The following is a 12,570-nucleotide window of genomic DNA, read 5'->3' on the forward strand; positions in this document are numbered from 1 at the left end:
TTGTAATCAATTACAAGCATTTTAAATGTAGGAAATAGAGTTGTACTTGAGTAAAAGCCTCAAGCAACTTCCGTAAGTTGTTGCCAACTTGTGCCGTTTCTTTGTGAGATGGAATAACTAAATCTTAAATGCCTGGGCATCATATCCCAATGTATTATCTAGAACACTGAAAATGAAAGATATTAGTGCCAATGTCTTATCAAGAAGAGCAATTGTCTAATTGATAAATCAAACCAAAAGTAGAACATAGCACTTAAATAACATGTCAAAGAAGCAAGTGAAATGGTTAGGTCGAAACCAACAAACACAAAATGTAAGTTTCAAGTGCATGTAGGACCAAACTCTCAACTGAAAGAATATTGAATTCTGTTCTCAACATTCTCTTACCAATTGCAGGATTAACTTCAGTATAGGCGCGGTGGTTTATAACAATATGAACACCAATCATAATTACGTTAGAATGTGTTCCTTTAGTATATTCTATATCAATCATGCTTTAATAAATTACAAGCCAGAAACACAATCTTCCATTGAGTAGCATTACAAAGTTAATCATAAGCAGTGCAAATAAATTTTATAACAGCTAACGAGCAAAAAGGGGTAGCCCAAAAAATAGGAACCTTCATGATATACTTAAAACAAAATCTGCTGGAGGACACGAGAAGGAAAACATACAATATGGAACCAAGGACACTTCTCTACTCAGCAGAAGCAGCCTTCTTAACTCTTTTAGCTTTTACTTTCACTTCTCCACTTTCCTTCTTCTTCTTCTTGCCAGAAACTTCATCCTTAGCAGGTAAATCATTTTCCTTCTTTCTCTTCGGAGTCAAGCCATCTTTATTACTTTTATCCTTGTTCTTGGCTGCCTTCTTCAATTTTTTCTCACTATTCAGCTCACTAAGAACCTCTTTGTTAGTTATTGATCCTTTCCTTTTCTTCTTATCTAGCACTGGTTCAATAGTCATTTCATCATTCTCATTATCTTCTTCTACATCCCCATCTTCCTCAACATCTGACTCATCTTGACTGAGTTCGTGACCTATATTATCATCCATGTACTGAACCTCATGGATCCTCCCCTTCTTCTTACCAACTTTAAGATCCTTCTTAGCCACATCCTTTTTCTTATCTTGCACATCCTTATCCTCTTCCTTAGCTTCCTCTTTTCTCTTAGCTCCCTCAATCTTCAATTTCATATCAGGAATTACCTGATAAAGCGGCAACGCAAGCGAATCCAACAATTTCAAATGAAAAGACCGCACAGAACCCCACCCTTTTGGCATGAGCTCCACACATCATTGATTGCCATAGCCACATTAGCAACAATCTCGTCCCTTTCCACTGACACTTTGGCAACTCTCACAACACTACACGTACCTGTCCTGAGGAAAAAGAACGCGGACGAGCATGCCCTCTCAATCTCCTCCTTCCAATTTTTATGAAGAACAGCACATTCTAATTATTTTATGATTATTTTTCTAAGATGCACATCACCAAATGTCTCACCACTTCGTCATACTCGCGTATTGCTGTGCATATTATTTGAGCCAAGTTTGTTATTTAATGTTTATTATGTTTAATAGCTGAGAGATTATATTATTTGATTACGTAACCTAACAAGGCATGACTCTGTTAATCTCAAACAGTATAGACCACAACGGAGCAGAGCATCTCAAGTGTCAAAACAGAATGTTATTATTAGATGATTTGATATCTGATATTTGATTTGATTCACTCTGTTGCAAGTTTCAAGTTTCGATACTGAAATCTTTCAATAAAGAGTCATATAATATCTTTTTACTTTGTAAATTCACATATCACATGGAACACCATTCATCAACAGGTTTCTTAACAACACGAGACACACAAAATTGTTATTACAACATGTTCTCTTCTCATAATTCACTAAAGTTTAGATAACAAAAGGACAATTGATAGGTTTGATCATGCTTCGCTGTAGCAGAACTCCTTATTCCTTGAAGCAAAACTCTGTATTTGAATAACGATCAGAGTGGTGATAGCTATTCCACTTGCATCCGATAAGCAAACCATATTGAAAAGTAAGCAAGATATAACATAATCAGCTAAAGAACAATGTTTTTTAAGCAAAAGAAAGCTAACTTAAATAATAACAACACTTGAAAAATCAAAGAAGCTCATTTATTACCTCAAGGGATATCTGTTACTAATACTCAGCTGAAGCTTTGAAGAAGAGGGCCTAGGCAACATAAAGTTGACCCGCCAAGTGATCATGCCATCGGAAAAATCTTCCCATCTTTTTGAGAAAAAACTGGGATATTAATACATTCATTTTCATATCATTTTTCATTCTTATTCAATTTCTACGGCCAAATCGTTTGAAACGCTTCAAAAAGATAAAAGTCACTTAAGCAACAAATTAAAGACTTTTTTTTCCATTCAATTAGAGGTTTTCTAGAAATACAACTTTTAGCTTTTGAAATAAGAAAAATATTAGCAAAGCAACATTGCCCATTTAAGAGTCAAAATCATTGCAGTATCGCTCCTTGTCTGACCACATTAATGTTGACTGTTAATCTTACATTAATTTTAGATTAAAGAGAATTTTTACATTAATATAAAAACTAGTTGAGAGATTGAATTTGATCATAGATCTTAATATACTTTCTATCTTATATTTATTATTTTTCTTCCAATTAATTTCTGTAACTTATAATTTAATGTTTCGCAAGATATTTGTTATAATTAACTAATTTACTTGACTTTTTAAATTAAATCAAATTATTTAAGTAACTCTTATATTAAAGATTGGATGTATTAATTATCCTAATCAATAAAGTCATAGATTGAATCATACCAAGATTTATATTTTCATGCTTTTCTTTGCATATTGTAATTTTTTTCTGAACATAGAGGAGGACCGACTTGTAATAAGGGGGGAAAAAAATACCTCATGCTATATAGTTCAAGTTTTGGATTTGATGTAAAATCCTCTTCGGGTCCCTAATTTTCAACTTGACAAGATTTATTCTGAGAACATTAGGAACAATTTTTTTTTTAATTTTTATTCTACCCCTTCAGTTATATAATTTAACACCAAAATTTCCCATCTATATCATCTCCTCTTTATTTGCATATATATATATATATAATATTTTCCTAATATTGAAGCCACCTTTTCAACTAATAATAGGACGTCATGGTGGATTGTTTACTGGATGAAGAAAGGGGGACCATTTTATTTACAGAAAACAAATCAGCATGTGTATTAACACAAAATTGACCAACTTTAACAATAAGAGTTGGGTCTAGCGAAATGGACTAATTCCTCACAACATAGTTAACTAAGGTTTGAATTCTGTTGAAAGAGATTACCACATTTAATACTTGACAGTACCTTGAATAAGATTGTTTCCAATAATATAATTAATATGCATAGCAAAAGAAAGAATAACTGATTTTAATTTGCATCACTAATAATATTGGGTCCAGTCCGTATCATAACACTACTCACTAATCCTTAATTAAATTCAATGAAATATTTATAATTAATTTCAAAATTTCTCTTGATCTCTTTTACCGTCAATTTATATATTTAACTAATTTAAATATTTTTCTTCATCTTAGAAAATGAGTTAATATGACTTTGTAGAAAATGTGGGAGGGAGTACTTGAAATGAGCTGATGTTAAGTAGGCATTAGAAACATGCTTGTGTTGCTCTGCATCTGATTATCTGAGCGAACTTTGTTATTTAATGTTCATTGAATTAATACTTCTCTGATATTAACTATAAAACTTATTTTATAAGAAATTATATTATAAAATGAATCTGAGGAGTAATTGAGATGTTATTTGAATATCTAGCCTGAACAAGGCATGACTCTGTTATTTGAAGCTACTCAAATAAACCAAAATGGAACAGAGCATCTGAAGCTTCGAAACAGAATGTTATAAGATCCTCTAATCTTCCACAAATTAATAGCTACTCACCGTAGCAAGTTACAAATTAGTATCCAACATGTTAACATACACATAAATCTTATCTTACAGATTACAACACTCACACTGCCTTTTCGTTTTGATTGTTACACTTACACCTGAAATCTCAAATACAGACGCAATAATATCTTTTTATTTGGTCCAAACTCAAGGCTAAACTTTACAGGACAATCATATATCACATTCAAGACTATTCATCAAAGGTTCCTTAACAACATGAGGTACCTAGACACACAAATAACTATTACTACAACATGTTCTCTTCTCATAGTTCACTAAATTTAAGATAACAAAATGACATTCAGTAGGCTACATTAGTAGAGTCCTTGAACATGTGAAACAGCAGCAAAGCTCCTTATTCCCTGAAGCAGAACTCAGTATTTGAATCAGAGGAACCATCAGAGTGGGGATAGCTGCTATTTCACTTGCATCCCATATTGAAAAACAAACAAGATAAAACAAAATCAGCTAAGAACAGAATTTTTTTAGCAAATAGAAGAAATTAAAAGGAAACAGGAAAATACTAACAATATTTGAAAAGTTAAGGCGTAGCTAATTTATTACCTCAAGGGAGATCTGTTTTTGATATTTGACCAAATCTTTTGAACCAGAGGGTGAAGGCAACACAAAGTTGATCTTTCAAGTGATCAAACCATCGGAAAAATCTGTGTCTCCATGCTCTGATGAGGAAGAGAGAACCACAAATTCCCCAGAAGCCCGCCGCAAATCCAACCCCCATGCCAAGATACAATGACTTCAGAAAGCCGCCGTCTTCATCTCCTTCAACTGGCTTTAAGTTGTCATGAGTTTCTTCTTTTTTGTTGCAGTTCTTTGGAAGAGGATCTCCACAAAGTTCACGATTGCCAACAAAACTCCAGGAATCAAAACTTTGAATTTGGGTTCCTAGTGGAATTTGTCCGCTGAGATTGTTGTATGAGAGGTTCAAACAAGCAAGAAAAGACAAATTAGATATGGTAGAAGGAATTTCTCCAGAAAGTCTGTTGTAGCTGAGATCCAGAGATTCTAAGTTTTCCAGGGCTCCAATTTCTTTAGAAATCTTTCCAATCAAATGGTTTCGAGACAGGTTTAAGGACCACAGTAGAGTAATACTGAATAATTCTTCAGGAATTTCTCCAGATAAGCTATTAGCAGAAAGATCAATAACACCCCTACTAAAATATGCATAAGGTCGATAGTCTGACTCTCTTCCCTTAGTAAATATGCGCATCATTTCATGAAGATCAAAATATGAGCTGATGTTATTTGGATTTGTGATGTTGCATAAGCAAGAAGGTATAGATCCAAAAAGCTTATTATTAGCTAGCTCTAGTATCCGCAAAGAAGAGAGCATGCATATTCCTGGTGGAATATTACCCATAAATTGGTTGGTCCTTAATTTAAGAACTTCCAAAGATCGTGCCATATACGGATTTGACAAACTTCCAGAAAAATTATTTTTCTCTAAAATGAGGTATCTTAAATTTGTCCAATTAAGCGTGCTTGATGAAAATTCACCAGAGAAACTATTATCACTCAAATCCAACTGTTCAAGTCCCAATGAAGCAAATGAGGGAGGAACTTTACCTGTTAGCTTGTTACTCCCCAAACTAAGGAATCCCAATGATTTTCGATTGGTCCAACAATCGGGAAGTGCTCCACTCAAATGATTATTTGACAAGTCCAATTCAAACAACTTGCTTTCTCCGTTACCCTCTAATTGGCACAATAATGAGAAAATAGATCCCAATAAGGAGTTATGTGATGCATAAAAATAAGAGACATTTGCTGATAGTGTGACACCGGATATGTCATCACTAATTAAGTTATCTGAGATATCAACATCTTCTATTCCTGCTACAAAGTTCCAAAATATATCCTTATCAATTGTTGAAATCCCTGATTTAGGAATATCTAGTCTCCGTAAAGACTGTTGTGTATATAGCCATGGTGGAACATTAGGACCTATGCTTATGTTAGCCATAGGCAATCTCTCAAGTTGAAATGATGGTACCCATTTAGGATCAAAGTCAGATGTGAAACTATTTGAACTTAAGTCCATTGATTTTAAACTTGAGAGACCGGCAAAAAAATTTTCCGTAAGAACACCAACCAAGAAATTGTGCCAAATGTCTAAAACAATTAAATTATGGAGTTGTCCCAAGGTTACTAGAATATTGCCGTTCAATTGATTGTAGGACAAGTCTAAGTGGAACAAGGAAGAAATATTTCCAAGAGACGATGGAATTATGCCATGGAACAAATTGTGATAGATATCCAAGTATTGTAACTGTTCAAATTGGCCTAACCAATCTGGAATTGATCCTTCAAAATTATTATACCTTAAATCTAAGTACTTGAGATTTTGAAGATTGAGCAAAGACTTCGGCAATTGTCCGTAGAAATTGCAATCATAAAGGTCAAGCTCATGGATGTGATTGGTGATATTAAAGAATGAATCAGGTAATTTTGACTTCACCGTATAAAAGTTTTCAGAAAGATCAAGAACTTCAAGTGACGTAAAATTGACATAATCAAGGGAAGGAAAATCTCTTAATCCACAATATCTCAAGTGTAACTCAGAGAGTGAAGGAAGCATGGCTATATGCTGGAGCCATTTGGTATCATCTCCAATATCACTGCCAGTGAGGTTAAGATATTTTAAAGAAGAAAGTTGGGAAAGCCAATGAAGGTCATTTATGACTAAATCATGATTATATGAAAAGTCAAGATAAAGCAGAGCAACAAAGAAACTTGTTGAGTGATTGGAAGGAGTGACAAGTGATTGGTTGTGAAATTTGTGAGCATCAAAGGGAGGTTTGGAGATTTGGCATGGTGCCATACTCACAGTTTCAAAGTCATTGTCGCTCAAGTCCAAGTGGTTGAGAAATTCAAGTTGAAGCACACACAGATTAATCTCACCTCCTAATGAATGATTGAAGAGAGAAAGCTCTGTGACTCTTCTGGTGATGTTGTGGCAGTGAACTCCCTCCCATAAACAGCAGTCTTTTTCAACACTCCAAGATGAGAGTTGGTTGGTCGGATCGACCACTCCTTGTTTGAAGATGAAAAGCAGACTTTGATCATTTTCATCGCAACTGATTACCCTGTTTAATGTTGTTGCAAATAACAGAAACAAGAAAAGAAAAGATATTTGTGAAGCGAAGCTCGCCATTGTCGTAAGTGAGTTCGAGTATGATGGCCTCAATGAAGTCTTTACATTTGATATGTGTGTGTGTGTGTGAATGTTTATAGACACACGCGCGTATATTGGAAAATCTAAAGTAAACAAAAACTTAAATGCCTTAAAAAATTGATAACCACATGATATTTCTTATTATCAAGTCTACTAATATCTTTAAGTCTTCCCGTCTTTTCAATACAAAATCGTGTCATGAATAAGAAAATACCACAGATATAATATATGACATATTTAGATCCTTTTAAAGTTAGCAGGCGTTAGGGAAAAACTGGAGAAAATTATGCGCAAAAACATTGAAGGCTAATAGCTCAATGATTTTATTTTATTTTTAAAATGTTTGAAAACAAAACAAATCCTACATGGGCTCCACATGGAGATTAAAGAATCATCATCACTATTTTATGACTTATAAATAAAATAACTTATGACAAATTTTGCATTTTATATTATTATTAATTATAAAAGGAGTATAAGGAGTATACAAACACGCACTCACGTAATGAACTCAAAGCGAATTAATTTTATTTATTTTTGTTTTAGTCCAGAAGTGAATAAATTAATTCAGATAATCAAAATTTGAATAAATATTTTGCTCTGAAGTTTGATTTTCTTGGATAAAAAATTCGACAAAATTTTAGTATGACCGGAAAATAATAAACCTTTTCTTATAAAATTTAATATAACCCAAAAAAATCATAATAATTCCGTTCGGACTCCAACTTTTCCTTTTATTCTTTTTAGCTTCCTTTTTTTTTTTGCCGTAATTCTATTTAGCTTATTTATTGCTTGCTGATTACTCCTTTCCTTCCTATTCACATGCCTTCCAAATACACGACACGTACATTCATAACAAAACTAAATGCCTTAGCTAAAATTTAATATAAATTCAGGCTTTAATAGGTTCAAAGAAAAATTGATCCTATATGCAAAATATTTGACTGGCGTCTAGATTTGATCATTTATGCTTTCTTGAACTGTGTTTAATTTGAATACATTATACTCCTCTGGTCCTTAATAGAGGACTTAATTATTAAGTTGATTTTGATCCTAAATATAAGACTTTTTTCTCATATTTATCCTTATAAATACTCCCTCAACCATAATTAAGTAAAAAATGAAGGAAGGATATTAAGAAAGATGATTACAGTGTTTTAGAAAAAACATGTTATATTTTTTATAATTAACTAACTTACTTAACTTCTTTAATCTAATTAAATTAGTTAAATGCGTCTTATATTAAGGACCAGAGGAGTATAATGTAGGTTTGCATGAAAAAATACTGTAGAAAGTTTGCATTCATTCATTATCTTTACTCCAAACACACCACAAAATCAGAGCTCTAAATTCGAATTACATTGTACGTTGAAATAACAAAGCAAATGAAATTTTCAAAATGAACCTGTCATCATGATTTATTTGAGCAGAATTAATTCAATTAAGTCTTTAGTTAGATTACATGGTCACGAAGTACATATATAAGTTGTGAAAAATGAAAATCATTACAAATAAATTGCTTATGAGAAAATATTGAAAAAAAAATAAAAATGGATAAAAAATCTATAACCACATTTTTTTTATGGTCAAGTCTTCTAATACTTTCAAGTATTCCCATATTTTCAAAAAAAAATGGAATATTAATACATCCATTTTCATATCATTTCCCATTCATATTCAATTTCCGCAACCAAACTGTGTGAACATTTCAAAGATAAAAGTCCCTTAAGCAATAAATTAAACGATTTTTTTCCATCCAATTAGGGGTTTTCATTGAACGCAACTTTGAGCCTTTAAAATAAGAAAAATATCCTATGAATTATTATTTAGACCTTTTATGTTCAATTCAGACCATAACAATATCACATGTGGTGTTAGAGAGAAACTGCACACAATCATATAAATCTTGAAACGATTGTTTTGGGGATGTTTTTAATTTCGAACGAGAGTGTTTGCAAATAATTCACACATAAGGCAAATTTTTTTTGTTATTTTAGCTATAAAATGAACAAATTAATGTATTCTCTATATCTTGATTTCAGCTATATATATAAATATATATAATATCTTGAAACAAATATTCGTTTTTGCATCATAAAGTCTGTTTTAAGTAGAAAGTTTTTGGAGCTAAGAGGCGGAGAGAAAATTTGCAAATCTTTGAGTGTGACCTAAAATTTAAGTTTACATCTACATTTCAAAAAAAAAATTGCATATAACTTTTCAAAACATCAAAGATTTAAAAAAATAAAACAGAGAAGACACAATTAGATTATAAGGTCATCCAACAGGATTGGGTTTAGCAGAAGAGGCTAATCCTTCAAAACGTGACAAACTAATGTTCAAATCTCTATTGAGAGAAGGTCTGCATTTAGTGGCAGACAGTGCCTTAAATAGGATTATCTCTAATAAAAGAATACTTATGTGTCAAAAAAAAAAGATTGTAGGTTTAGATTAATAAATTTAAAATGTTTACATTATGACAAATGGTGAAATTAAGTATTTTGGAATTTTTAATGAAATATTCTTGAAGGTATTAAAAATTGGACTAAAAAGTGTTTCTTTTGAAAATAGAGGCGACCTTTAGTAAATTAGAGAAAGGATGTCATTGTATTTTTTTTTCCCCATGAAATAAGGATATTTCCAAGTCACATTAAACTTGAGTCTAATCCCTTTCGGGCCTAAAGGAGTTAAGGAATAAGCCTCTCAATAAGTGTGCTTCTTGAGATTTGAACTTGTGTTCTTTTTCTTACAGAGGTGAGGCTGTTATCACCTCAACCAACAGCTTGTTGATGATGTTATTGTATTTTACTTTTATTTAACATTTTTTCCCGGTAAAAAGGTGATTGAAAAATTAAAGAAAAAAAGAATGTATGTGACATGTTGAAGAGATTGTCTTGTCCACATAACACTTTTAAAAGTCTTCGCTTCAAATTATACTCAGTTTCAGTCATTTACTCATTAATAATTTTACCGGAGCTTTCACTCTTATCATCTCTTATCATCTATCATATATTCAGATCCTTCTAAAGTTAGTAGGTGTTAGGGAAAAACTGGAGACAATTATGTATGAAAATATCGAAGGCCAATGGCTCGGTATTTTTTTTTTATTTTAAAAATGTTTGCAAACAAAACAAATCCTATATGGGCTCCATGGGTGGCATGCAACTTAATAGAATAATCAGTACTATTTTATGACTTAAAAATAAAATGAATTATTATAAATTTTGTTTTTAATTAATAAAGGAGTACACTTACTCAAGTATTGAGTCAGAGTGAATTAATTTTATTCAATTTTATTTTGGTCCCGAAATGAATAAATTAATTCATATCATTGAAATTTGAATAAATATTTGTGATCTGAAATTTGACTTTTATAAATAAAAATTTGGACAAAATTTTAGTAAAGATGAGTAACCGGCGGGTTGGACAGTCTAGGGGTCATCCCGTAGCCCACCCATTTAAATTTAAACAGGTACGGGCTAGTCCGCATCCGTTAAAAACTCATTTAAGCATTCATTTTCATATTATTTTCTATTACACAAACACATAAATGTCTAAAAAATCTATAACCATATTTTTTTTTTATGGTCAAGTCTTCTAATACTTCTAACTCTTCCCATCTTTTAGAGGAATGAATATTAATGCATTCATTTTCATATCATTTTTCATTACACAAATATTTAAATGTCTAAAAAATCTATAGCCATATATATATATATATATATATATATTTTAATGGTGAAGTCTTCTAATACTTCCAAGTCTTCTCATCTTTTAGAGAAAAAAATTAGAATATTAATACATTCATTTTCATATCATTTTTCATTACACAAACATTTAAATGTCTAAAACATCTATAACCTTTTTTTTTTTATGGTCAAGTTTTCCAATCTTTTAACAGAAAAATTGGAATATTAATGCATTCATTTTCATATCATTTTTCATTACCCAATCATTTAAATGTCTAAAAAATCTATAGCCATATTTTTTTTTTTTTATGGTCAAGTCTTCCAATACTTCCAAGCCTTCACATCTTTTAGAAGAAAAATTAGAATATTAAAGCATTCATTTTCATATCATTTTCCATTCTTATCTTCTTTTCCAATTTCTACAACCAAATTGCAAGGAATAAATTAGAGGATTTTTTTTTTCATTCAATTAGATGTTTTCTAGGAATGCAACTTTTAGCTTTTAAATTAAGACAAATATCTTATAAATTATCATTTAAACTTTTTGTGTTCAGTTCATATTATAACAACAGGGCGTTTTAACATGTTTAAAAGTGCTTTCTAAAAGCACATTTTCTTAAATTGAGATAAACTTCTCCACATATTTATTTTATATATTATAAAATTACTCTTAAAATCATGGTTTGATTTCATCCTAACACCCTATTTTAGGATGTTTAGTTTGCAAATAATCTTGAAAGGACATGTGATATTTTATGGTGACCCGCAATGTTAATAGAGACATTGGCCTATTCAAAACGCTAATGTGAAGTCTTCTCCCAAAACATACTCAAGTTCAGTCTCCACTAATTAATGAAAATATTGGAAAAATCAAATGTACACAAACATTTATATGGCTAAAAAAATCTATAATAATATATAAACAAGTCTTCTAATACTTCCAAAGTCTTCTTATCTTTTTGATCGAGAAAAATTTGAAATGTTAATATATTCATTTTCATATCATTTTTTAATTTCTGGTCACAACCAAATCTTTTAAGCACATTCAATAGACACCAGACACATAAGCAATAAATTAATTTTTTTCCAATTCAATAAGAGATTTTTCTGTGAATACAACTTTTAGCTTTTAAAATAAGAAAAATATCCTATAAATTATTATTTAGACCTTTTATGTTCAGCTTTATGTTCAGTTCATATATTGGTAACAACATCAATGACATGTGGTGTCCCAGAGAAACTACACACAATCATATAAATCTTGAAAAACAATCATTTTGGTGATGATATTTCTTCTCTCTCTCTCTGTTTTTTTTTTTAAAGTTTTGGTGATGTTTTTAATTCCAAACGAGAATGTTTGCAAATAATTCACACATAAAACAAATATATATATTTTATTTTAGCTTTGAAGTGATCAAATCAATACACTACCTCATATTCTTAATATAAGAGTTAGATAATTAATTTATAAATATTAAGAAAATTAGTTTAGTTATTTGTAATAAATAAATATTATTTTTCTTGAAATATCATTACTAATCATATATGCATTGGAACTATAATTTGATAGAAATTCCTTAAATGTACAATGATTATAAGGTTATTTGAGAGTAAAATAAATAAATACTAGAGACAAAGTATACTAGGATCTTATATTTTAAATTAAATCAAATTTTTAACTAATTCTTAAGCTACTGTGATCAGTACTC

The 12,570-nt window shown here is 30.9% G+C and overlaps 2 protein-coding genes across 2 annotated transcripts; both read right to left on the minus strand.

Moving 5' to 3' along the window:
- Positions 1 to 698: 698 nt before the first annotated feature.
- Positions 699 to 1,283, minus strand: LOC114742710 (putative uncharacterized protein DDB_G0292636). The gene has a single exon (XM_028930932.1). The coding sequence runs from the start codon at positions 1,281 to 1,283 to the stop codon at positions 699 to 701; it is 585 nt and encodes a 194-aa protein (XP_028786765.1).
- Positions 1,284 to 4,544: 3,261 nt separating this feature from the next.
- LOC114742711 (receptor-like protein EIX1) lies at positions 4,545 to 7,151 on the minus strand. The gene has a single exon (XM_028930933.1). It carries the CDS (start codon positions 7,149 to 7,151, stop codon positions 4,545 to 4,547), a length of 2,607 nt encoding a protein of 868 aa, XP_028786766.1.
- Positions 7,152 to 12,570: the final 5,419 nt, after the last annotated feature.

Source organism: Neltuma alba, unplaced genomic scaffold (assembly GCF_004799145.2).
Source record: "Neltuma alba isolate B1F8T4 unplaced genomic scaffold, ASM479914v2 tig00003861_pilon, whole genome shotgun sequence".
In the NCBI taxonomy this organism is placed as follows: Eukaryota; Viridiplantae; Streptophyta; class Magnoliopsida; order Fabales; family Fabaceae; genus Neltuma; species Neltuma alba.